General features: G+C 40.5%; 1 protein-coding gene across 8 annotated transcripts in view; it reads right to left on the reverse strand.

Moving 5' to 3' along the window:
- Positions 1 to 24,431, reverse strand: part of DLGAP1 (DLG associated protein 1) — a 400,895-nt gene that overhangs the window by 52,093 nt on the left and 324,371 nt on the right. For 7 of the 8 annotated variants that reach the window (XM_054285394.1, XM_054285396.1, XM_054285398.1 and 4 more), the window contains one exon: positions 11,156 to 11,296. The exons of the other annotated variant lie outside the window; for it this stretch is intronic. In XM_054285394.1, the coding sequence (XP_054141369.1) occupies positions 11,156 to 11,296 (141 nt within the window). The remainder of the gene's footprint in view (positions 1 to 11,155; positions 11,297 to 24,431) is intronic. 8 annotated transcript variants of the gene reach the window in all.

A 24,431-nucleotide genomic window follows, 5' to 3' on the forward strand; every position in this document is an offset into this window, starting at 1 on the left:
GGGTTGCAAGTGTTATTGCTAGATGAGAATTAAAAAACGGTATGCTGTAGCACTTTTTCCTAAACCAAACATTATACAAGGTGGAATTCAACAGCAAAGTTAAATATAAAATAAATCCAACAGGATTACAGAAGGGCACAGTAACCCTGTCCCTGCAGTGACCCATGTAATAGCTCTGTGCTGGTGCTTGTGATGACATGTCAGCAATCCCACGTTAAATGTACTTTGAAGGCACATTAGCTTCTCCTCTTTGTGTGTCTGGAGGTTTCTTTCTCTCCTTTATGAGCACATTTCAGTGTCTCCTACCCTCTTCCCCTTACCCCACATCACCTGAGAACAGCATCATGATGTTCTCTCCTGACATGCCTCCTCAGCTGACTGCTGCAATGAGGAAAGTATTTTGAGATACCAGCTCTTTTTTTTCTCTTCTGTTTTTAGCAGAAATTCCTTCACAGCAGCTTGTTGGAAATAGCTGCTGTGTGGAAGGGATTTAGCAGCCATGTTTGCTTTAATGCTGGCAAACAGCTAACGCTGTCTTCCTGAGACACGGAGGCAGAGGAGGCAGACACAGTCCCAGAGCAGAGATGAGTCAGGGCACAAGGAGCAGGTCTGTGTGCCAGGTAAATGCTCTCTGGGGTGAGGGGAATCAAATTTTCCTGGTGAACCAAAGTATGGATAGGTATGAGGGCAGGGGAGAGGGGGATTTTTAACATTGTATTTGACAATTATGAATTGCATGTTACCGAGCATTTAATACAGGCTCTTGTCACTTGGTTTCAAGTAGCTTTTCCAGAAAATTAATTGCAAAATTCTAGGTTTGGGAGAGCTTAGAACACCATAGTTGCTTCACAGATGTTGCGGTCAGGCAGACGGAGCCCATGTGAATGAGAAAACCACAGGTTTCTTATTTTGAGTCCACAATTAAAGCCTCCGAGTTTCAAGGCTGGCAAGGGTGAGGACAATTTTTCCATGAGAAACATAGCAGATGAAGCCTGTTTTCCCCTGGACTACTTCTTTCTCACTTCAGCCCCTTCTCTCTCTATAATCTCCACCTACCCACTTGTTTCACCCTTTTCAGTTTCTCCAGGTTTCTCACAGCCCACGGGAAATGTGGCTAATTACATAATTAAGATGAAGGAGCTTTATTAAAATCTATCAGTTCATGCTAGATGCAAATAATAATGATAAGAACAATAATGATAAAAATACATTTCTCTTGCATGTATAGCTACTTTCTCTGCGCATACACTTTGTTTTGACACAAAACTTTTTCAACCCCTGCTTTTGTTTTTCTTGCTGAAAATTAATACAAAGTTATTCCTTGTGCCTCCTACACTCTTCCCTTTCACAATGTGCTCATATCTATGATGGGGAAAAGGTTACAGCCATGGAGAAAACAATAATAGAAATTATCCATTATTCCTCATAGTCCCATTTGTATTGCCAGTCTTAATGTTTTGTTAGAATGCTCTCAAAGCTCTGGTCCTTGAATTAAATTAATATTCCTGTAATAAATCAATTGTAACTGAATTGTTTGAAACTCAGAATACAAATAGAGAAATTCCTTTTTAATACCTACTTATTGTTACTGCAGATTGGAGTTGATGCTGCCTACAAATGACAGTGAATAGTTTGGGATATTTTAGACCAGACAAAACCTCATAACTGATGAACACAAGTTAAAATGTATCGCTCCAGAAGTCATGTATATGATCCCAGATTTTCTGGGAGCCTCTAATGTGCAGGGAGAAATTCCTCCTTTTTGCTTTTTTTTCCCCCTTTCTCTTAATATTTTAAAATCTGAGCCTTCCAAACCACACCTCTGCTCTAAGCTAGGGAAATCAACCAGAACAATTAATGGGGAAAAAAAAAATAAAGCTCATATTCCATTATAATAATTCAAAAGAGAAAAGATCTCACACTGTGGTACTATTTTGAATTTTGTGTCAGGTATCAGAGAAACAAAATACATAAAAGCAAGGTTAAATGAGAAATGCACATCCTGAAATGGTCCTGACCAATTCACTTAATATTTCAGAAAAGGGAAACTTTGAAGCCCTCACACGATCAAGCAGGGGCCTGTACCACCCTGTATTACAGCCTCTCTTTTTTTAGGTCTGGAAAGCATAAAGGAGGAGTAATATTACTTTTGGGAGGCTCTGTCTAGCATAGTTTGTGTGGGAGTTCTCTGAAAGTTTTCCCTGATAAATGATTTACCGGGACAGTAAAAAGATCAAGAAAGCGCTGAGCTGTCCTTTCAAGACAAATTGCTTTCTTCACCCACTCCCTGAAAATCTTTAAAAACTTACTGTAATGATTAATTTTCCAGAATTCTGAAAAGTGTTGAAGTCCAGGGCCTATGACTCTCTCAGATCCCTCCTGGGATACAGACACATCATGATCTTGAATTGAATCCTGCCTGGTGCATCCACGTATTAACTCTGGGTGTCCATATGTTTTACTTGTTACCTGAATTTCCCTACAGAGTCATTGGGGTTTTGGTATTTTATAATGCTGCATGCTTCACTACTAAACAAAACACAACAGAGTGTTTTGCCCTCCTTCTTTATATTTGTTTCATCAAAATTATTTGTTTCAGTTGTAGTAAAGAGGAAACCAGACTCACAGGGAGGAAAGAATAGGCAAGCAAGAAGACGGCAATAAAGGCAGAGAAGACAGAAAATGGAGATAGAAAGAAAAGTCTGTACACACTCAAGGAGCTTCACTGCTTTCCTGTGATACTGGTGCCTCACTGGACCCATGAGGCATTTTTGCAATATACATAATAAAGAAATGGTGGTAGGAGATACATGGAGAAGAACAATTAAGGACAACAATGAGAAAAAAATTTACAGGAATAATTGTACCTCATTAGAGTTATGATAATAAACAATTATCTGTATTTCTGGTGATAATGATCCTGAAGTTCACTCTCTTTACTTATTCCAACTCTCCCCACCGTGCCACTGATGTCTAATATGGCATATTTATGCAAAAGATGAGTTAGAAAATTAGATTCCATTAAAAAAGCATCAGGTATAATAAGGAAAGCTATGGAAAATAACCTGTTACGCTTCTGCACCTGTCCCTTCCAATGGTTTCCCCCACCACCCACAAACATTACTAAGTCTCATATTCTCTTGATTTCACTGAAGGAGAAACTGAGGCAGCGAAAAACTTGTCTACAAAGCATCTGGACTAGGCACTGGGCCAGCCTGTAGTCACATGCATTAACTGTGTCTGATGCTTCTATATAGAATATTATTAATTATTGGCAATTTGTAGCAGGCAAACCCTTATGAAGGTGCTATTAGCAGTGTGCGAACACAGGGAGAAGAGCTCCCCAGAGGAGCTCCCAAACACTCACAGTTTTAATAGCCATTAGAAGCTCACATTGGGAACAAATATCTTTTAAGACATTGGTCCCATACTAATCGTGATGACGGCAGATAATTAATCAGCAAACCCAAGCTCGGGGACTGCTAACTGAGCAAGGCAAACCTCATATCCACAGTGCAGCTGCGACTGCAGGCTGGAGTGCCTCACAGTGCTTACAAAAGCAACTACAAAAATATTTTCAAGACCTTTAGCAGACTCGTGCAGGACAGCTTATTCACCTAACACTACTGGGCTGATCAACTCTCCAAACCGGGGAGGAGAAAAGGTGCTGGTGATGCAGACCCTGCCAGCGGGGCACTCAAGGGTCAGGCTTTCATCCCCTATTTAGCAGTAATTTGGTATGTAAGGCTGCATGAGCCTTTGAAGCTCAGCGCTGCTGTTTTTAAAGGCTCCCATCAGCCAGCCCATAGTGTAACTGAAGCAGAAACAGCAGTGCAATAGCAGACACAGTGTTCTTCTTGCAGAGTCTGCAGTTCTCTGACACGTCTGCTTGACTCTCCTTTCATGGCAGACAAACTTCCCGTCAGGAACCAGTTAACAGGGACAGCCAGGAGCAGCACTGACAAGCAGCAGCTTTGGAGGAAGGCAGTCATGTATTTAAAAAGGAAAAACCACCATGAAGAAGCCCACAAAAAACCCACATTATTTATTTTTCTGGGAGGTGAGTGGGAAGGGTTTCAAAGCATGGCTGTTATGCTATTTTGGCACAAAAAGTACTTTTCCAAATTCAAATCTTCCATCAGGCTGGCTTGGAAAACGGCATGTGGTTTAGAGCCATGGCTTGCTCCTTTTAGCTTTGCCTCATCTTCCAGGTTAAAGTCTCAGCTGGGAGCATATCTGGGGGAAGGGAGGAGCATGTGAGAACCAGAGTATTCCCAGTGCATTCCCACTGGCTGGCCCTGAGATCTGCAGGTAGTAAACACAAGCACTTTCCATAAAAGGACATTGCTTGGCAGATACCGAGGGGAGAAAAAAAGGGACTATTGCTAAGTTGGGGAGCAAAAAGAAGTTATTTGCTGGCAGAGGAGAAAGGAACGAAGGATGCTGAAAGGGTACTGGGCAGCTGCTTTTCCGGCTGCTATGGGAGCCAAGGGAAGAGCCTTTGATCTGCTGAGCAGGCCTGGGCTTGCTGCCAGGACCTACATCCTTTCTCCAGCACTGACAGCAGGCTTCCTTGCTAGCTCCTCTCTGATTGCCCAGTCAAAAAACAAGTGACGTAACTCATGCAGGGACCTCACTGCAATGTTTCTATTATTACCAGCTCTGCAGAAAACATATGCTACAGATGCCTCAATCTGAAATTATCTTCTTGTCCAAGGCAGAACAAAAAGGAGAAAAAACCCGTGAGGTCCTCTGGATTACATCTTGCAAAGCCTAATAAAACCCCTTCTGGCATACCGGGGGACTAAGCAAAGCCACTGGTTTTACAGAGGAACTGCCTCTGCTGCATAGCACCTTGGCCAAGCAAACCCTTCTCCAACTGTCTATGTGCCATTACCTCTTGTGGCTGGGAGATTTAAATAGGAATACAGATTCCAGACCTAACATAGCTTTTAGACCAATACCTCAAATCATGTTCTCAAGATGGCATTTCCTAAAGAATGAGCTGTAATTGCCAGCAATGTTGGGTTTAGAGTGATGGGGAGATCAGCCTGCTTGGTATGTGCTGCTGCCCAATAAAGGAGAATACGAAGGCAGCTGTGCTCCTCAGCCCTCAGACCAAAACATCCAGAGCATAGAGAATTTTCTCCAGCACCAGAGTGTCTTTAGTCCTTGCTGGTGTAACATGCTATTGCCATCACTGCAGGTAAATTCTGCTTGGACATGACCCAGGCTTACATCTTACCCCAGAACCAGCCAGACAGTGAAACTCTCATCACTTGAGGCACAGAAATATGCTACGTTCTATGAAGCAGAATTGTATGCTTTTGCATGATGTAACCAAAAATTCACTTTGCCTTCTTTGCAGCACAACAGCTTTTGCAGTGTTGTCTCCCCTTCCTTTTGATGCTCACCATCACTACTGAGAGTACAGCCTTGCTAGACACTGAAGTTCTGACTCAGGAGTTTGGATGGTGCCATAAAATTAATGCAACCAAGCACTTCTGTTGTCTCAGTAATCCTTCCATCTTGCTCTCAGGTACTTGTTGCTTTGTGTTAATGTTATTAGCATGGCAGTGGCAGCTTCTCTCAGACAGGGTCCCCTGCAAGATTAGGTCTCCCCTAAGCCTTCTTTTCTCAAGGGCAAACAAATCCAGTCCTTTCCTCATATGGCAGACTTTCAAGTCCTTTGATTTGATTGTCCTTGTTTCCCTTCTCTGGAAGCTTTCCAGCCTGTTTCCATGTTTATACTCCATGGAAGGTTCCAGAGGACACTACCACCCTCCCTTTCCACCTGCTCCTCCTGCCACCTGAGCTGTGACTGAGCTGAAGTTTGCTCTTCTAAAGTCTAAAACTTTTGGTTTAGTACTAACCTTCAGTATGCCCAGCCGATCCAAAACTCCACAATACTGTGATCACTACAGCCAAGGCTATCACTGACCAAGGTATTTCTAAGCAGGTTTCCTTGGTTTGGGAGTCCAGCAGTGCCTCATTCCTGCTTGGCACATCTCTAATATTTGTATGAGGAAGCATTCCTCCTAGGCACTCCTGGAACTTGATAGATAACGTGAGTTGTTGTACTGTTCTTCCAACAAATGTCTGGACAGCTGGACATTAACCTGGACATTAACCAGGTTCTGTGAACATTCCACAGCTTGCTTAAGTGCCCCACATATGGCTTTGTTGGTCTTATTGTCTTGGTTTGGAGGTCAGTAGAAGTTGCCTACTGAAACATTCCCCTTGAAGATGCCTTCTCTGATCTTAAGGGCATTCTGTAGGGCTGCACAGTTGCTGTGGTTGACTTCTATGCATCAGAAATTCCCCTTGATAAAGAGCGAGACTCCTCCAGTTTTGTCCCGCCTGTCTTTTTGAAACAGCCTACAGCCATCCATCACAATCCTCCAGTCATGTGGGCTGTCCCAACATTTTTCAGTTATTCCTATGAATAACTCTGCTCTTGATGAAACCCTTAGTCCCTGGTGCCACTTGGGACACCAGTTTCAATCTAAGTTCCTGTCTGCTGCTGTTTGTGTGGACAGAACCTGCAACGACTTTGTGCATTTTTCTCCTCCCAGGTGCTAAGTTTTACTGAACCTTTCAGATGTTGAGAAGACATTTTAAACAGAAACATATTTATGAAGTTGGGGGTACTGAGAAAAGAACAAACAACAGAATATCAGTGATGAATTTTGAAATCACTGGCTAAATTTTGCCTTCTAGCACACACAATCAATATTTACAGACTTTTTTGAATATATGTACCTGAAACCCATTTTTTTCACTTGTGAGTCTCAATTATGTGCAATTACTTACTAGTCTGATGTGATATTCCTTAGGAGATTTTAATTTATTTTAATGAAAAAAAAGATTCTGATTTATTTGCATCACTGCTTCTTGAATCCATGGAGTGAAAACAAAACAGTCTAAATAGTTTTTGACATTTCATAAAAACCACAGATTTTCTTTCCTAGCCTTCTGCACTTCAATTTTAGCACTTTTGGCACACTTATATCAAACCCACACTTTAAAATAAAATGTCTGTCAAATAGAAAAGAACAACACTGATCAGGAAAGAAATTATGTTATCCATCTTCGAACTGCACATTGCAAAAGTTGCAGTTTCCTAAAAGGACAACTTTGAAAAAGCAGTTGACAGTTTAATTTTTAAGAGAACTGAAGGACAAGATTTTCTGCTATGTTAATACTTGAAGCTTTATTTTTAATTTCTCATCAGTAATAAACACAGGAGTACAAAGATGTCAGTAGCTGGGTTTACAGGAACTCAACACATAGCTAGAGGTAATGCTGCAGAACAACTGCAAACACACTGCAGCAAGGCCCTCCTCACTCTGCCCACTGCTGCATGGAGGGTAAGGCTGAACAAGTCAGATGAAGGATTTGTTAGAATTATCACATGGCAAGCTATTAAAAGGCTGCAATGTGGCCCAAAGAGATGACACAAAAAATAATTTTGTCATGACAGATTTTGCCTGCCATTAGCTTTTTGAAGGCGAAGGCACACAATGACTTGTTTTTTCTTATGGTTGGGAAGAAGATGTCCATGTCCTCCAACAGCCCTTGTCACTCACCTTCTTGATGCTGTCTGTGTCAGCAAGAACCACTTGGACCTTCCTTCTGGAACTCAGGGCCAAACAGCCCAAATTCAAAGATCAGGAGGAAGACCTAATGCCAACAGTTCTTTATCTAGTAGCTCTTCTTTCTATCCTGTTCCCAGGCCTGTGACTCTGGCAAATGACTCATTCTCTTAAAGGGCATCACAAACTTAGAGAGCTTTCTAAATTGGCACCATCCAGATCCTGCTCTGCAAGGCAGGCTCCTGGGACATGGAGCTGCAACTTAGCTTGCTTGAAAGCCAGCTCAGGCTATATGCTTTTGCAATCTGGTGATAATAAGAACCAGCAGTATACCTCCTAGGCCTCTTTTTTAGCCTGTTGATAGTTCTATGTGTTTAGTATGTAACTGGCATCAGACAAAGGGAAGAAAGCCTATAGGGTCAGAAATAGAAAACACTCACAAAACCAGATGCATTGCAGCTATCATAGTTTCCACTTACTTTTGCACATCTTTAATAATAGCCATTCCAAAATGGGACGAGCTGACAGGCTGCAATATATAACAATTATGTTCATGTTTATATGTGTCCCTAGCTTCCTTCCCCAAATGTACACGCTTGAAAAGTCTTGTGTTTTGCAGCCTCACCCAAACATCTGCAATCATTTATGGACTGAAACAGCTTGCCATCTCAGCCTAGGTTTTTCAATGCACACTACAACTGATGTCATTTTGTATTTTCAAAAGAAACAAATATGTTTCCAGGCAAACCACATCACAGAACATGCCACAGTTATCAGTTCAAAGAGCCTCACTGACTCAGCAGCTAGTGCTGTGTTTCATCTAGTCTTCCTGAGGTCAGGCAGGGAAATGTTAGCCCAGGAGTACACATCTGTGTGTATACAAACAGCTTCAGTCTTCAGTTGTTCTCTCCTTGACTGCCCCCTAAAATAATCCTCAGCAAAGCACAAGAGCTGTCAAGTACAGGCTTGGCCAAGGCTTTCACATGAATCACAGGACATTCTGGAGTGGGTGTGTTTTGTGTGCCATTTTAGAGATGAAGGAAAACAGAATGATGGAAATGGACATTGTTACTGCCATCACAGTGCCATCACAGTGCCATCACATTATTATAAAGAGGTCCCTTAATCTTATATACAAAAGTGTGTCCTGCTTACATTTTGTGTTTTCTGCCAAACCAGAACTAGGGTGAGAAATCTACTCCCAAAGGATCCCGGAAAGGAAGTAAGATAGGATTCAGGATGGACCACTTCAACCTTTGCTTCTCCAATTTAGCAAAAGAAGCTAGACAGAGCTTGGGTTCCCAAAGAACTCCTCATGGATCCAGGCTCCAGTGAGAAACACTGATTAGACTGGACACAGCAGAGGCAAAACAGAACTGGCGCTGGGACTGCTCCTGATGAACCTGAACATGGTTTGAGTTTGTAACCTCATGCAAATCCCAGGCTGAGGCCTATGAAACTTTCCTGATGCAAATTCAGCTGCATAAATCAAATTAAGGTGTTGTAGTAAAGGGGACAAGTGGATGCTAACAGCTCAGCATTGGCAGACACTGATTAAACACTTCGATGACTTTGATGACAGGCTAAGAGTGATAAATTTTCATTAAGTTCTGAAGGCATCCAGTAAACTTGCTAAAGAAATATTCTTTACTGAAATGAGAGGAATAAACTGTTCAGGGGATTCAAAGGAGCGATGAGTTTTTAATATGTAAATCATTTGGATTTACCTTGGTAAATGGGTTTTGACGCAGCTGAGATAAGGAAAGTATGCTGTAGCAGAAATGTAGACATTGTATTTCAGATGAGATAGAAGGGCCTCAGTTTCAGAAGACCACAAACATCAAATGAAGTGTCTTAATACCTTGATGTGACAACTTCAGATAGAAATGAAGAAAACATAAAAGATGGCTGTAAGAGTCTTTCAGAGTCTTACTCTTGGGAATCAGTCTCTGTGCTGCCACTGGCACTACTGTCCAGTGCTTCTCTTCCCTGTTGAGGAAGAGAAGTCTGACATATGGACACACACACTGACGTGACTGAAATAAATTTTTATCATAGATCATATGTCCTCATGAAAGGTCTCCAAAGGGTGGGTGTTCTTTAAAGTAGGCATTCAAAAGCACAGGTATCTAAAAATGTGTTATTAAAGGAGAGCTATCTGAGCTTCACAAGCCATATTTTCCCAAGGCCAAGCTGATCTTTTTTCCCCTTTTTATCACAATTGAAGATTTCTTTTCACAGACCCAGATCCTGAAATACCTTAGTGAGAAATGACTTGTCATATTACAAATGCCTCCTCTGCTGTCCCTGCAATCTGCCTGGCAGAGCCTTTTGAGCTGTAAGGTAATATCACAGTGAATAGTTTTGAATATAAGTTACATTTGGCATTTCAGATTTTAACTGTTTATAGTGCTCTTGGGTTTACACAAATATGACAGTTCCAATGTTTGCTGTGGCACTTTTGTCTTAAGAGATATTCACTATGATTTTATATTTTGGGTGGTGACAACATGCTCTTTATAAACATGGTCTATAAAACACTTTGTTTTGGCTATCTGTAGTTAACACAGGACAGTTGCTACACCCACAAGCTCCTGTGCAGCTTCTATCCATTCCCCAGCAAGCCAATGTTCTCCAGGCCAAACATCAGTGTTCATCATAAAAGCTGCTGTAGAAAAAAGGTTATTTCCCATCACTTCAGTGCTATGTGCTGCTGCAGAAGAAACACTTGCACTGCTCAGGAGCTGTGAGCAAGTCACAGAGAAATGACACACGGACGTGTTTGAAAGTCTGTAATGGAAATGTCCCCAGTGAATGGGCTGTTCACAAAGGATCACTTCAGCTCCTTCCAGAGCATGTATTAAGGACAAGATCTGATGGCAGTTGTCTTTACTGTTCCCCACCCTTTCTCTTTTTTTTTTTTTTTTTTTTTTTTTTAATTTAAGTCCATATTCACAGCATGGGTCTTGAAAACAGCTGTATTAGCAGAGTTGGAGGGAGAAAGAAACTGAAACAGGACCAGGGATACTGTATGACAATATCATTTCTGAAGACAGCACACTACCACTAAAGTCTAACTTAAGGTGTGCAGAGAACCTCTGACTTTACACTGACCATGAGAGTTTTGACCAGGGAGTTTTATTTTCCTAATCTGAAGTCTTATTAAAAAGTTTTATAAGAACTTTTATTTAATATTGTAAGAAGTATCAAATTTATACTGATTTATATTGATTTTTACTTTCATAATGAGGAGCAATTAATTACTTTGCAACCAAGGAATCATACCTGACTTCACAGAGATACTGATATTTAAACAGCTTTGTAAAATCAAAACTACTTGAACATCTGGTCTGCATAGAAGTTTCTGAGAATTTTGCCTATCTACATCATCAAATACCTAAATACAGTTCTCCTCCTCTACATTCACATTGGTGTAGTTGAGGCAAGAGTGTGATACCAGTTCTGTCAGAGTTCTTTTTTACCCACCAGAAGAAAAAGGTTGACTGCCTGGATAATTCACGTATGGTTCTGTTTTAATGAATCAACAGTTAAGCACCCACCTCTAATAACGCCCAGATCTTTTAAAAGATCTTGACAATGCAAGTCATCCACCCGGATGTATGAAGCGTCTTCTAGGTTCGCCAGTGTAAGAATGCCAAGATCCTCTTTTTGTGCTGGTGAGCTCTGTAAAGCTGACACACCTAAGAAGAGAATAGGCTCATCTCCATTAGATCTTACACACCTGCAATAGAACTGTTAGGAAAAATAGTTTTGTTGCAGAATCCTTCACCTTGGCAGCATTGTGAAAGCCAGGGTTATACAATTTAACATTGGGCTCAGCTGGGATTTACTTTGGTATTCATCAATGAAAGGGTGATTTTTACAAAATACCCTTTTGAGAATAGAAAATAGAGCTTTGAAGTCTTCTGCTGAAAAGACAGGTGAGCTGATCTTTGCTTCATATTCCACAGATGACAGTCAGTGTGATGGCTGTGGAAAGTTAAGCACCGTTTCAACAACAGAAACTAAAAGCAGTCAGAGCAGAAGCATTCATTACATGCACGGAAAAAGCAGACAGTGACTCTCCACTTTAGTCCTTTGTCTTGGAAGTTCAGCAGTGAATTGGAGAAGCTTTCCACCTGCCCCAGCATTGTGTGAAGTGTAACAGAATTGGGTCAGTTTGCTCACTGAAATGCTCCTCTAAAAGATACTGGCACAGATTCACCTTGGGGCTGATTGTGTTTTCTTTCAATCAGTTACTGCAAATTGAGCAGTTGCAAGAGCCTCTCTATGGAGAGCCCAGGGGATGCACTTTTCCTGGTCGTGGCCAGCTGAAACTTCATGAGCAAAAGGCAGCCAGACTTTCAGCAGGCATAAAATGCAGGTATAGCTGCTGAAAGGGCAGCCCATTTCCAGTATGTAGATAACCCACTCGCTTCTTTCCTATCTGTGTATCCAGATTTGCTTCCAGGGAAGTCTAGGTCAGCTAGGGAGATGGTTGCAGCCTGGCCATTTTCCACAAGCAGGACTCTGAGGAACCAGGATTCTGAGGGTACATGGACTTTACCAGTCAAGACACAGGCACTCTGACCGAGTATCAGCCTGTGTGGATGGACCAGGAGAAAAGACTCCTTTAATAAACAAGTGAAAAAAGTTACTTCTCATTGCCTGCTCATCTGGCTCTTGACACTGAACTGTAAGGCTCTAGTATTGAGAAGAGATGTAAAAAATTTACTGGAGGGTGAGTGGGCGTTATGCAGCAACTGCTTGGTACAAAGAAGCAGTACATTGAAATCAGCACTGAAAACTGGTGAAGAACACCATCTCTTTCAAACACGATTAGAATTAATGGTTTCACCATTTACATTTTGTGGAGTCGTGTCACCTGAACATTTTTCGTTGGGTAGAAGCCTCACGCTATTTAAAACCCTGTGTCCTGAGGCACTCCTTTCTCCAGTGGAACAATAACTCCCTCTGGTGTTTGCCTGCTATTGTTACTGCCTCCGCCGCAGCCCTGGGAAGCCCTGCCAGAGGAAGGAAAGCCTGCCAGATGATGTATGAGCTATGAACATTCTTTCCTTAACCGATGGCATTTTACACTTTGGGCAGAAAGGCCATTGCTTCCAGCGGGCCGGCCCCAGGGGCACCCAGGTCCGGGAACATCGGGAAAGTGGAATGCCGAACTCCGCTGCTGCCGAGGGCTCATGCTGCCAAAGACTCATTTACATGCTCCCTGCATTTATTTCATTACATGAACAGTAGGCTTCTTGCAACGAGTCTGGATGCTTTATTTGATGAATGCTGGAACTTACCAATCCAGTCCCGAGAGGGTTGGGATACACATAGGGATATGTCAAATGGCTGGATGATAGTTCAGAGTTAATGAATTGCTGTGCTCAGCTCTTGGGACAGACAATGTGGAACTGTCATTCAGCTGCAAACATATTTACAGGAATGCTGTCACAGCTTTGAGGCTCAAATCTGACCTACAAGTAAGTTACAAGCTACATCTGCAGGCAGAGGAAGAAAAATGAGATGCAAGAGAATTAAGCTCCTGCCCTTTGGGCTAGACAATATCGATCTATTGCCATAATAATGCTGATTGTAAATTTTCTTAATCTGAAATTTATGATAGAATCAAAACTTTTAGGCTTAAATATACATTGCACAATAATTTTAAAGTACACACTAATTTTTTTTTTTTTTCAGATTTCAGCTGCGATCAGATGATGGAAACAAATCTCAAGACAAGATGAAGGACACTAAATGTTTGAGTTATGCATTTTGCCAAAGAGAAGAGGCTATTTTGATGGGATGTTTAATAGAAATTTCTTCCTGGAATAATTCAACTGGATGCTCACTCCAAACAGCCCAGAGGCTTTTTATATTTGACCTAAATGTCTGGATTTTTTCTCTTTTCTTCAGCATATCACAGAACAGAAATCTGTAAGCTGATTATTGTTGCTTAATTCTCTTCTGAATGCAAACATCTTTGCATATTTCAGACACTGCTATATAGAGCTGAAATCAGAAAAGCTGAAAGAGCTTGAGAGCTCAATCTAAATCCCAACTGTCTGGCTCTCTGGCCAATGCCTGGTATTATACAAAGTGTGTAACCATCCTACACCTTTGATGTAAAACAACTCTCTTTTAATGTGCTGTAATCTCTTATTCCCTTTGTCTCTCAAATAATAATCCTCTTGCTCATGGTAATCCTTAAAATCACATATGCTCTTTAAAGCTTTTCTTTTGGAAAGTATTCACACCCATTTTTCTGGGCACTGGCAACTAAATATTACAGACAACCTGATTCTTCTGACTTTGACCAAGACAATTGGAATTTTTTGTATTCCACATTTACTGCTTGGCTGGAACTGGGTCAACAAAATGAGCAAACAGTTTCTAGCTGTCCAACAGAACCACAGTGTGCGGACTGTTTGTTTGGCCAAGGCAGAGGCACAAGATGTTTCAGAAAGTTAACAGGAAACAAGTAAAATGACATTTTTATTTGGGTTATAAAACAGAAAATGAAGTTTAGTTGTCTAGAATGATTGAAGAACATGTTCTCCTGAACTCTTCAAACAAGCTAGTATAAGAAAAATTCTCACCTCCTCAGCAGTAATAATCAAGCCCCCTAGCACTGGCTCCTGGACACTTACAAACATGCTGCTGGCTACTCAAAGTTTCATTAATGTAAGGTTAAATATTTTTAGATATTGCCACCTTAAATCAGAGGTAGAGGTTGAGACTAGAATTACTTAATCAGATCAGCATGTAGATTTAAATGATCTAATAATGACAAAAGGTGATGATTAGAATGGAAGTCTCATCAGATCAGATGTAATATCCTAAATGACATAAACTGCATTAATTGCAGGACATGATGAATATGAGCCTAAGAGTTCAAAAAGAGAGATCGTTTAAAAGGTCTTAGAAGATCTTTTTAATTTGTTGACAAATTATGTGCACAGTACCATAAGGAATTTGTAGCAAGCTGGGAGGAGTTCTGAGGCACAGCTTCCAAAGATACAACAGCACAACCTGCTGATCAGACCACCTCATCTTGTCTGTCCAAGCCCAGCCAGTTTGCCTCACTCACTCCCCAAAAGACCAAGTACAGAAGTGTCTCCAGGTTTGCTTTTTACAGAGAGCAGGGGCTGCTGTTCTGTCAGCAGGCCAGATCTGGCTCTACTCCTGATGTCTAGGAGCATTTTACTTTTGGCCTTGTTGGAAGGCGCTTGCCCCCATCCCTGGGCATGGGAATTACTCATCCATAACCCCTCTGTGTTGATCTGTCCTACACAGACATGTTATCCCCCCCCTCTCCTGAGCCATCAGAGGGAGGATCAGTCCTGGGCTCTGGGTCAGCTGCTGACTCACAGCAGCTGCCCCGGGGATGATGGATGCACAGACTGCAGCTGAACAGCACAGCTCTCTGCGTCACTGACTGCAGTTAGTGTTTCACTGTGCTTGCTATCTGATCTTGTCACTGCAAGAGGTTTAAAGTGGCTCCTGAAGTTCTGTGAAACTCTCATTCTTGGACAAAATCAAGGCAATTTTGCACTTCCTTCCTATAGATTATAACCTGCACCTCACGAGTCACAAACCAGAACACACAAACTTCCCAATTTTGAGATTTTGAGGAATGGGATCTTGATGGTTTCTCAACCCAAGCAGCTTTGAACTTTCAGCGTTCAGGGATGCCTCACAGACCTGCAGGTCCCTCTCTGCAGTGAACTGTGGGAGCTCAAAGAACGCTGCCCAGGCTTAACAAGAACAATAAATAGTACCAATAAGCACTCCAAGCTGAAGTGGGCTGCATGTGGGAATCAGGCAGTACTATTTCTAAAAGAAAGGCAGGAAATTAGGCTCTCTTATGCCATTTCAAATGTTTACAGTAAATCAGCAAAATTAATGGTTGTAGCAGATAGAAACTCTGCTCTGACTGAGAAATTCACTGTACTCCAAGCAAACTAGCCAAATGTTAATTTCCTTACAGCTGTTTTCGCCATTTATTTCTTTCATTTCTCAAAACGATGTCAGCTGAATTTTCTCATGAGTGCAAACATTTGTGTTGCAAAAAATAAGAAACTTGAGAATTTAATCCATTTTTAGGAAATAAAGTTAACTTATCAACTAAAAGTGCTAATCTTCCCATCTCACATGAAATCCAGAAACTTCAGATAGATATAAAACACTTAGGTAACGATTCTTTGCACAAAGATTTAGATTCTAAACACTGATGGCAAACACTTGTCAAAAGGAACCAGTTTTAATTTGGTGAGCAGGAAAAAAAGTGAGGTACAAGACCAAGGTTACAAACAAGATCCACAGGAAGATGCTGAACAAAATTTTTCATGCAGATGTACCAATGCATATAAAAAAAGGAACCTCATCTCTTCCATTTCACTCTCTAAGGAGGATCAAAAGTCTAGCTATCACAGGGAGCATCCTTGCTTTCTTTAGTCCTCATCGAGGTGACAACAAACAACTCTAATCTGCCAAACCTTAATTAGGTAACCACTTTCCCAATCTTTGTTGGCAGTGTATTGATTAGACAAGCATAACTATTAAATTTTGAAATATGTTGCTTTGTTCAGTTTCTGAACTTTTAAAATCCATGAGTTCACTCCTAAATAACTTTTAATGTTGATTGAAAAACAATTTATTGAGCTAACTATGTATTAAAAAAATTAAAAATCTTAATTGAAATGAGTTTAAATGAAAAGAAATTAAAATAGAGGTAAATTTGAAACCACGGCATATATGCTAATACTATGAGAAGAAGAAAACTGTAGTATTCAGATGGGAAGCTTAGTGTTATCAGCACTCAAAAGACTAGAATCAGAAGGTCTACAGTAAAATTCAAGCTCCAATTCCCTTCTTATTTCAGTTTTTTTCATCAGTGATAGGGCCAATAATCCTTACTTTTCTCATTTGCGAATTGTTGCAAAGATGAAAAATAGAATGTCAATGTTGAGTACTATCACAATTAGTTTTATAAGTGGGATTGGAATCATGAAGATATATCATAAAAGTAAAGAAATGGGTTTTTTGAAACCATAAATGCACAACATTGAACACATCAGGAAATAGTCTGGTGAGGTATAGAAATGAATCTTTTTTTTTTCCTGGTAATGAAGCAAAATTTCAAAAATCACCCTATGATTTTTTTCCACATATTTCTGACTAAGGAGGTCCATTCTGAAAATGCTTATGGAACAATTTTTGAAAATTAACACTATCATAAGTGCAAGTATCTTTTGATGCATGTATGGGTAGAGTCTGAGATTTTCACTTTACAGAAGAGTGGTTGCATTGACAAAGAACAGGATTATGTAACTAGTAAAATTTTGTAGTTAAGTGAATTCTAAAGCAGCTAGTGATACATGAAAAAGGAAATTACAAAGTCCTTTTTAATTATCTCTCCGTATTAAAAAAAAATTAACTCTTGTCACCCAGAGAATTCACAGAGGACACAAACAGCATAATAGTAGAACTAACCACAGAAGAAGAAAAAAATCTCCTTAAAATATTAAAATAAATGTAAGCAAAATTCATCAGTTTAAGATAACATATGACAAGCATAGTTGGCTTATTATTTGTCCAGGCAGTCAGTAGAACAAGATGGATGACAAACCCTACAAGTTACAGCAATTTATCAGTTGCTTATAAAATAGTTTAGCCACGTTGCCCTGTAAAAGTGTATGGCTATATATCAGAAAAGGTCTGACTTTGTTTTTTGAATCATAGACATCAGCTGTTTACCTCTGAGTGGATTTTTAGGATTCACTCCACTGACAAACATGGGAGTGAAATGCTTTGGAAACTCTGTCCCTTTACCTTTTTCACTCCTAATCTCAGCAAAACTTCACAGCAGCAAGCACTTGCTTATCATTTAAAACAATAATACTTAGTGGCCTTTGGCAGGTTTCCTTTCACTCAAAATTAATCCTACATTTCCATTTATGGCTGAAACACAGAAATTCCAGCTTAACTCATGTTCTAGGTGTTTCTAAATCAATATCAAGGCTTAAACACCCATGTGATTTTTATGTTTAGGTTGCAGAAACAGGCACTGATGTAGTTATTCTTTCAAACATAAACTCACCATCATCCTAAATTTTGCTCTTAAAAAAACCCCCAACTTTAGAAGCAATGAAGTGCATCTGGTAGCAGAGTAACCTGCAGCAAAGTGTATGAACTGCATACACTATTTGCTATGGATGTTTTTTGTGAGCTGAGGATCCCTCTGTATATTATGTAACAGAATAAGACCAAAATGACAGAATTTTAAAAGTGACTCTAAAATGATTAGCTTTTTCACGCTGACATGCTTACCTGCATGTTGCTACACCTTTTTGTCCTGATTAAAATGTGGAAGAATGTTAAAGTGAACCAACTGGACATCAAAAGTATGATGTCCATGATCCCACAAGTGCTTGTGTACCAGCCATGGCTGCTGATAAATGATGGAAAATGGCTCCACCAGCTCCCTCAGTACCCCTGGGTGATCCCAGCCAGCCCCATGGACCTGTGTGTGTCAAAGTGGTGCAGGAGGTCACTGACCATTTCCCCTTGGATTAGGGGAGTTCACTCTGCTCTCTATTCCTATCTTCCAGCTCAGGGGCTGGAGACCTGGAGAACACCTGATCTTACAGGCAAAGAAGGTATTAGGTAGCTTGGCCTTTTCCTCATCCATGAGGATGTCTTCCTTTCCATTTCAAAGCAGTGTTAAAACCTTCAGTGAAGATATGCAGGTCTACCACTATGTCAAATCCTAAGCTTTTAACACCAAACACATGATTAGTGTTGTCAGATCTGTCAAAATTCAACAACTTCAGCAGATATTAAATGCAGTAGCACCGGCTCTGCTGTCACAGCTGGGTGGCTCCAGCAGGACTTGTCACAGGACCGAGCTGCCCCATGAGGGTTCCAAGCCTCCCTGTCTCCTTCTGCCCCCAGAAATCCCTTGGGGTGACATTTTGGGCTTTCCATCTTCTCTAAAACACCCTGGGAGAGCTTGAGCACAGGGCAAGCTTTCTTGGTGAAGGAGCAGCAGTGAAGGGATTTAACAGGTGGCTGGTGGCTTGACTTTCTGTTTAATTGACCATCCTAATGCTGTTGAGATCAAATTATATTGTTTACAGTGTGTTTTGAAACACTACTTTGGACAGGCTACTTTTCATTATTACTGAAATCAAGTAACTGAATGCAAAGGACAGCTGTGCAAGAAACATATTTTGTAGCCAACACTGTATTGAATTACACTATACTATCAAAAGGCACTCAGCGAATGTCAGGGTGTGTAAGTTTTCACTGGCTCAAGTTTTCTGAAAATGCATCTTTCCTGAATGAAGACATATTACAAGAAAAATGAAACAAAAAAACCTGAATTTCAGTTTTCAAAGAAGTTCTTAAACAGTTGCTACATACTCAACTCTCTATGGATCCATTTGAAATCATAAAACCAAATATATATATATATAAGACTTATGAAAGCTTTTCATGGCAGAAATTGATAATTTCAACTTTGATACATCAGGCTCTTACAGGATTTGAAAGAAGCAGCTGCACAGAATAATTAGGCAGCTGGAGATCAACCTTCTGCAGCAATATAAAGCTCCAGTTTCTGAGCCTGCAGGGATATGCGATATCAGATTTTAAGCAGTGACGTCTTAACATGCAGAAGAGCTGTCACTGCTGTTTTCAGTTTCAAGAAGGAAATTATTTCTGGGGGTAGAGCCAAATTTAAAGAGGAAACATTTTGGGAGGGTATTAAAGCTAAAGCTGGAAGCTCTTTGAAACGGCAAACATGTTTGAAACAGCAAAGTTTAAGCCTTTCTTTTAAACATTACTTATCACTACTACCTTTCCAAAAATACTTGATTTTTAACCTTTTTACACTGTGTTCTAGTGAATTTGTGTGTGATAAGGCTTGCAACTCAATGCAAAAATGGTAACAGCTTATGGGATTAACTTTATTCCAGCCTTTTTCAGCCTCTGCATTTCTTTTAAAGAATAGATTTTCTATATTTGAGATTTTATTAGGATGATTGGTTAAATCTGCAGACCATTAAATACTGCACAGAGAGCATAAAAAGTGCTCTACCTGTACCAATATTGGATATTGGAAAAACTGGGGGACCTCTCTTGGAGCTAGTCAGGTACTATAGGATTCCCAACAGCGCATGGCTGCATTTGCATTTTCTGCCTATAAACAAACTCCATATGACAGTGGAAATGACTTAGTGTCTCATTATTAACACAAATTGTTACAAAATCCAAACACTGAAGATCCCAAAGAAAACCACACACACAGAGGCATAAGCTACAATTTAAACTAAATTAAAGCTGGGGAGAAATCAGAGGACAGAAGTCTAGTTATGAAGTCTATAGTATATATTTTTCTGTATAATCAATATAGCCATCTATGTGCACATCATACATAAGTTTTTCTTGAGGATGCTCTCAAAATATGCCCTGTACTCAACCTGTAAAAAAACCCCACAGCCTTTATAAGCCTTAACTCAGCTCATTTGGCTACTTCTTCACAAAATGGCTACTAATTCCATAGAGATTGGGTGCAGGAGAAGGTGATCATTTCCTACATGCCAAGGAGAGCTCCCTGTGACTTCACTTCTATCCCAGCAATTAACCAAGCAAGTAGGCATCTCCAGCCAGAGACCTATGAAACAAGTTCAAAGCAGGCAGACATGCTCCTGCCCATGGCAGGGAGTTGGAGCTAGCTGATCTTTAAACCTCCCTTCCAGCCCAATCTGTGATTCTGTGTCGCTCTGATACCTGCAGGAAATTGCTTGTTTAAGACCACACAGGAGCTTTGTGTCAAATGCAGGGAACAATCCAGCTCCACAGGGCAGCTTTCGTCTGCCTTCCTGAGCAATTTTCACTCACAGCTTCTTCATCAAAATGTTCTCCAGTCTTATTAATTTCTATCCCATCTTGTTGAGTCACTTTGAATTTCCTTTGTATTTTATTTCAAAAGCCAACCACTCCAGGTCAAAGTCTAGTAAAATTTATCTTTTCAAGTTTAAAAGCTGTTCTGGGTCTTTTTGGGAAACTCACTATAAAGAATAGGATGAAAATTATCTACCTCAAAACATAACAGACTTGAGGTTCTCTCCCAGCTGGTCCCATCTGAATCTCCCTGTGATCATGGTGGGCCCTCTTAGAGACCACAGTTGAACACTGTTCCTGCTGTGGCTTGCCACCTAAGTCTTCTTGCCTTGTCTGTCACTACCATCCCAATTTTTAGTCCCAGGCTTACAAAAATGCCATTCTGTCTCCTTGTCTAACTCAAGAGTCAACAAGCAGTTTATAGGTATCCAACGCAGTGACTACTTTGTCGTCCTGATATTTGCTCTTGCAGCTCCCCAAGAGAGTTGGCTTAGGCAAACACTTGGCCCTGGCATTAAACATCTGTTTCCCAATTTTTTTTTTTAAAAAACAAAGTACATCACCATGGCCTGGTACTTGAGAGGGTTTTTGCCCCTCAGCAAGTGAGAAAGCTTTCATTTTGGGAAGAAAAATATCTTGTTGAACATGTTAATGCATAACATTCTCTTTTAAAGATGGCCATGAAAGACAGCAAGTGCTTACATTCTGCCCTAGTCTCTTTATTAGGAAGCAATGCTTGCTACAAGCAGGACTTTAAGGAAATCAGGCATCCATACATTAAGTGAAGATCTCTGGAAGAAATTATTGGCTCTTTGCTTTAAGTGATTCCCTTTGTTCCCACATGATCATATATGCATAAGTAAAACCAGCTGTTCTCAGGCTTACAAAAGTGATTTTTCCCTGTGTGAATTTAAAAGGCCAGAGAACTGCAGCGCTGCTTAGAAGGGCTTATTGCTGATGCTAATGAAGAACAATTGGGTCAGAGGAGGAAGCAGCCACATCTTATTTTCATCACTGGTCTGCTGGAAAGCTGTGACCCACATTTGAAGCTACTTCCAAGAAAGTTCTCATTTTATCCATTTCCAGTTTGAGATGATCCTTTGTCAAAAGCATAAGCAGGTATCCTTCAGGGAAATGTGGATTCATACTGCAGCTTTCTGCCTGGGACCGATTTGTTCACTAAATTGGGGGTGAAAGTAATGCAAGTTGTTGATGTAAGGAACGTAGAAAGGAAAATCCATTTAGAAATCTTTCAAGATTGAATAAAGATGACAAATTAAAAATCCACAAAACTGAGGCACAACAGCTTTCAAGAAAATAAGCATTGTTAATACCAGATTTGCAAAGCTCTGCACTAGAACAGGCACATATTAGGTAGAGCACCTGTTGAAGTATTTTAATAGCTTTCCAAATCAAAAATATCATTCCACATTCCTTGTTTCCAAGATCAGATGTCAGTCTCCTTGGAAGCAGAAGGTGCAGCTGATATCATCCACTGTTTCACTTTCAACAGCTCTGGCTCATTGTGACTTTCCAAGCATTCCTGTTTTTCTAAACATTGGGAAAACAGTTTCCATTTTCACACATGAGGGGGGTGATGGTATCAAGGCAGCTGCATGACTTCCAGAAAAGTGAAAGACAAAGGGCACCCTGGCGCAGTTCAGGCTGTGCTGCAGCTCACACTCAGCTGAGCTGCACTGCTCAGAACTGTCTGTCTGTCCTCAGCTCTGCCTGCAGCTGTGGAACCCAGAGCTGTGCCTTGGCTGCTGCGAGCTCCAGCAGGGCACGGTCACACATGGCAGCCTGCCAGGCACTCAGGCCATGGAGGAACTAGCACTAAGCACTAAGCACACCTGCACCATTTTCTTGTGATTTCACAGGTACCCTCAGCTGCTCAGCTTCAAAAGACATGAGATGAATGGGCTTACTTCTAATATACAAAGAGAATTATGTAGGATGTATTTATTTTATGGCAAAACTCATTTTGGCCATGGAAATAGTTTTGCCTTCAGTGTGCAGTTAGAGTTTTTAACATTTCAGTTAGGGTACATTGAAAGAAAAAGGAATCAGCCCATAACTTTTTGGATATCAGAACTACACTTAATTCAAACTACTGCTGTTATTATCAACCTAATTCTTGCAAAAGGAACTGTATTTGTGTCACACCTAATTAAGAGTTTTGTATCTTGGGCTGGAGCAGATCCTTATGACCAATTCTGACCCATTAGCAAGAAGAGGGTTCCCTGAAAGCATCAAATGAGATAAATCACCATGTGCAAATGCAGTTAATAAAAATCTTGATTCCACACAGTTCATGCATCTGAATGAACCACAGGCCTTGCTCTCACCGCGAATGTTACATTTTAAAATCTGTAAGTTGGAAGAACACAATATACTGTAATGGTACTGTATTTGTAACAACTTGTTCAAGAAGAGATTTTTGTAAAAGAACTATCCTGAAGTGGAACTGAGCCAGCCAGATTACTGGCAAAGCTTCCTGCTGAATATGATTAGATAAAGGGAGAATGGAGACTGGAGAAAATTGATCCTCTTAGCAGAATTTGCCATAATTATATGCAGGATGGGGAATTAGTTATTATTCTGCTGTTAAAACCCTCAAGTGGCCAGAAGAAACATTCTTGCATAATCTGCTTTTTCCATCTAGTCTGTGTAAAATGAAGATCAAGTTAAGAAAAATGGAGATGTGGCTGACAAAGTTCTATAAAGCTGATAATTTTTTCCCCTAAAGGTTAGACAGTGGAAAGGGGTATTGGGATTGCCTTACCAGCACTTCTCCAATAGCCAGCTAACTTCTGTTTAACAGAAATTTTTACTTTCAGAAGTAAAATCATGCATTACACACATGCAATGCAGGATAGCCTCACCTCAAATGCTGTTCTGAAAAGGACACATCTTTGTGATGGTTCATTGCCAGCCTGACCTGAACTCTGCCTCCTGACATTGTTGTGACTCAAATTCTCACGTTTTTGCTAACACAACAGGACTTCTGTGATTACAAATTTCTGTTTTTGCAAGGAACACATGGCTTGGAGCTTTATCATTGCTGCCTTATGCAAGTGGAAAAAGCATTAATAAGATGAAATAAGAATTCATAAAAGATACAAAAGAGTCATTAACAAAACAGGGAATAGGATATATAGCTTAGCAAGAAGGGGGGGATTGCCCTTGATGCTACTTGAGTGCCCTTGAGTGCAGTGAAACAGCAACAACAAAATGGTGAGAGGTGGGCACTGCTGGCCCATGGGCCAACAGCTGAGTTTGGTGCCAGAGGGACCGTGAGCCCAGCTACACAACTGGAATCCACCTCAGTGCTCATCCTTTCCAAAAATCAGAAACAGTTACATAATTATTCAAACTAGCAACATGGAACAGAATCAGAGGAAAAAGGAACAAAAGAAAGAAGCTGTGAAAAAGGACAGCTTGTCTGAAGGATAATTATATGCAGTTTAAAAGAACTAGGAAAAAAGCACTGGTATTGTATGCTTACAGATTAGCAATGTTCTTTCTTTAAATGCAGTCTGTGCTAGTTATCCCCAGTTCTTCCACTTCAGAAGCTGCAAACATGACGGTTTCATAGTTCACGACTGGGTGGGTAATTGGCTCTATTTCTATATATGGCTGTACATATAGACTAACTGGCTGTATTTCTACAAGCCACCATATCTGGTCTGCTGAGATGGCCTCACTATAATTCTACTAATTAAAACACAAATAGGAAAAAAAAGGAAAAAGGAAATTTGATTTCCTAGTAGGGACCCAGAAAAATCTCTCAGGTTGCCAGAGTTGAACACTGTCATCTCCTCTTCACTTCCTGCTTGTAATCCATTCCCTTTCTTCAGACAGGAATGACACTTGTCTGCTGGAGCTGCCCTGTTTGTCCAACAACACATTGGACTG

The sequence above is a fragment of the Melozone crissalis genome, unplaced genomic scaffold, assembly GCF_028551555.1.
Source record: "Melozone crissalis strain CALT ecotype California unplaced genomic scaffold, PUWL_Pcris_2 ptg000042l_1, whole genome shotgun sequence".
NCBI lineage: Eukaryota > Metazoa > Chordata > Aves > Passeriformes > Passerellidae > Melozone > Melozone crissalis.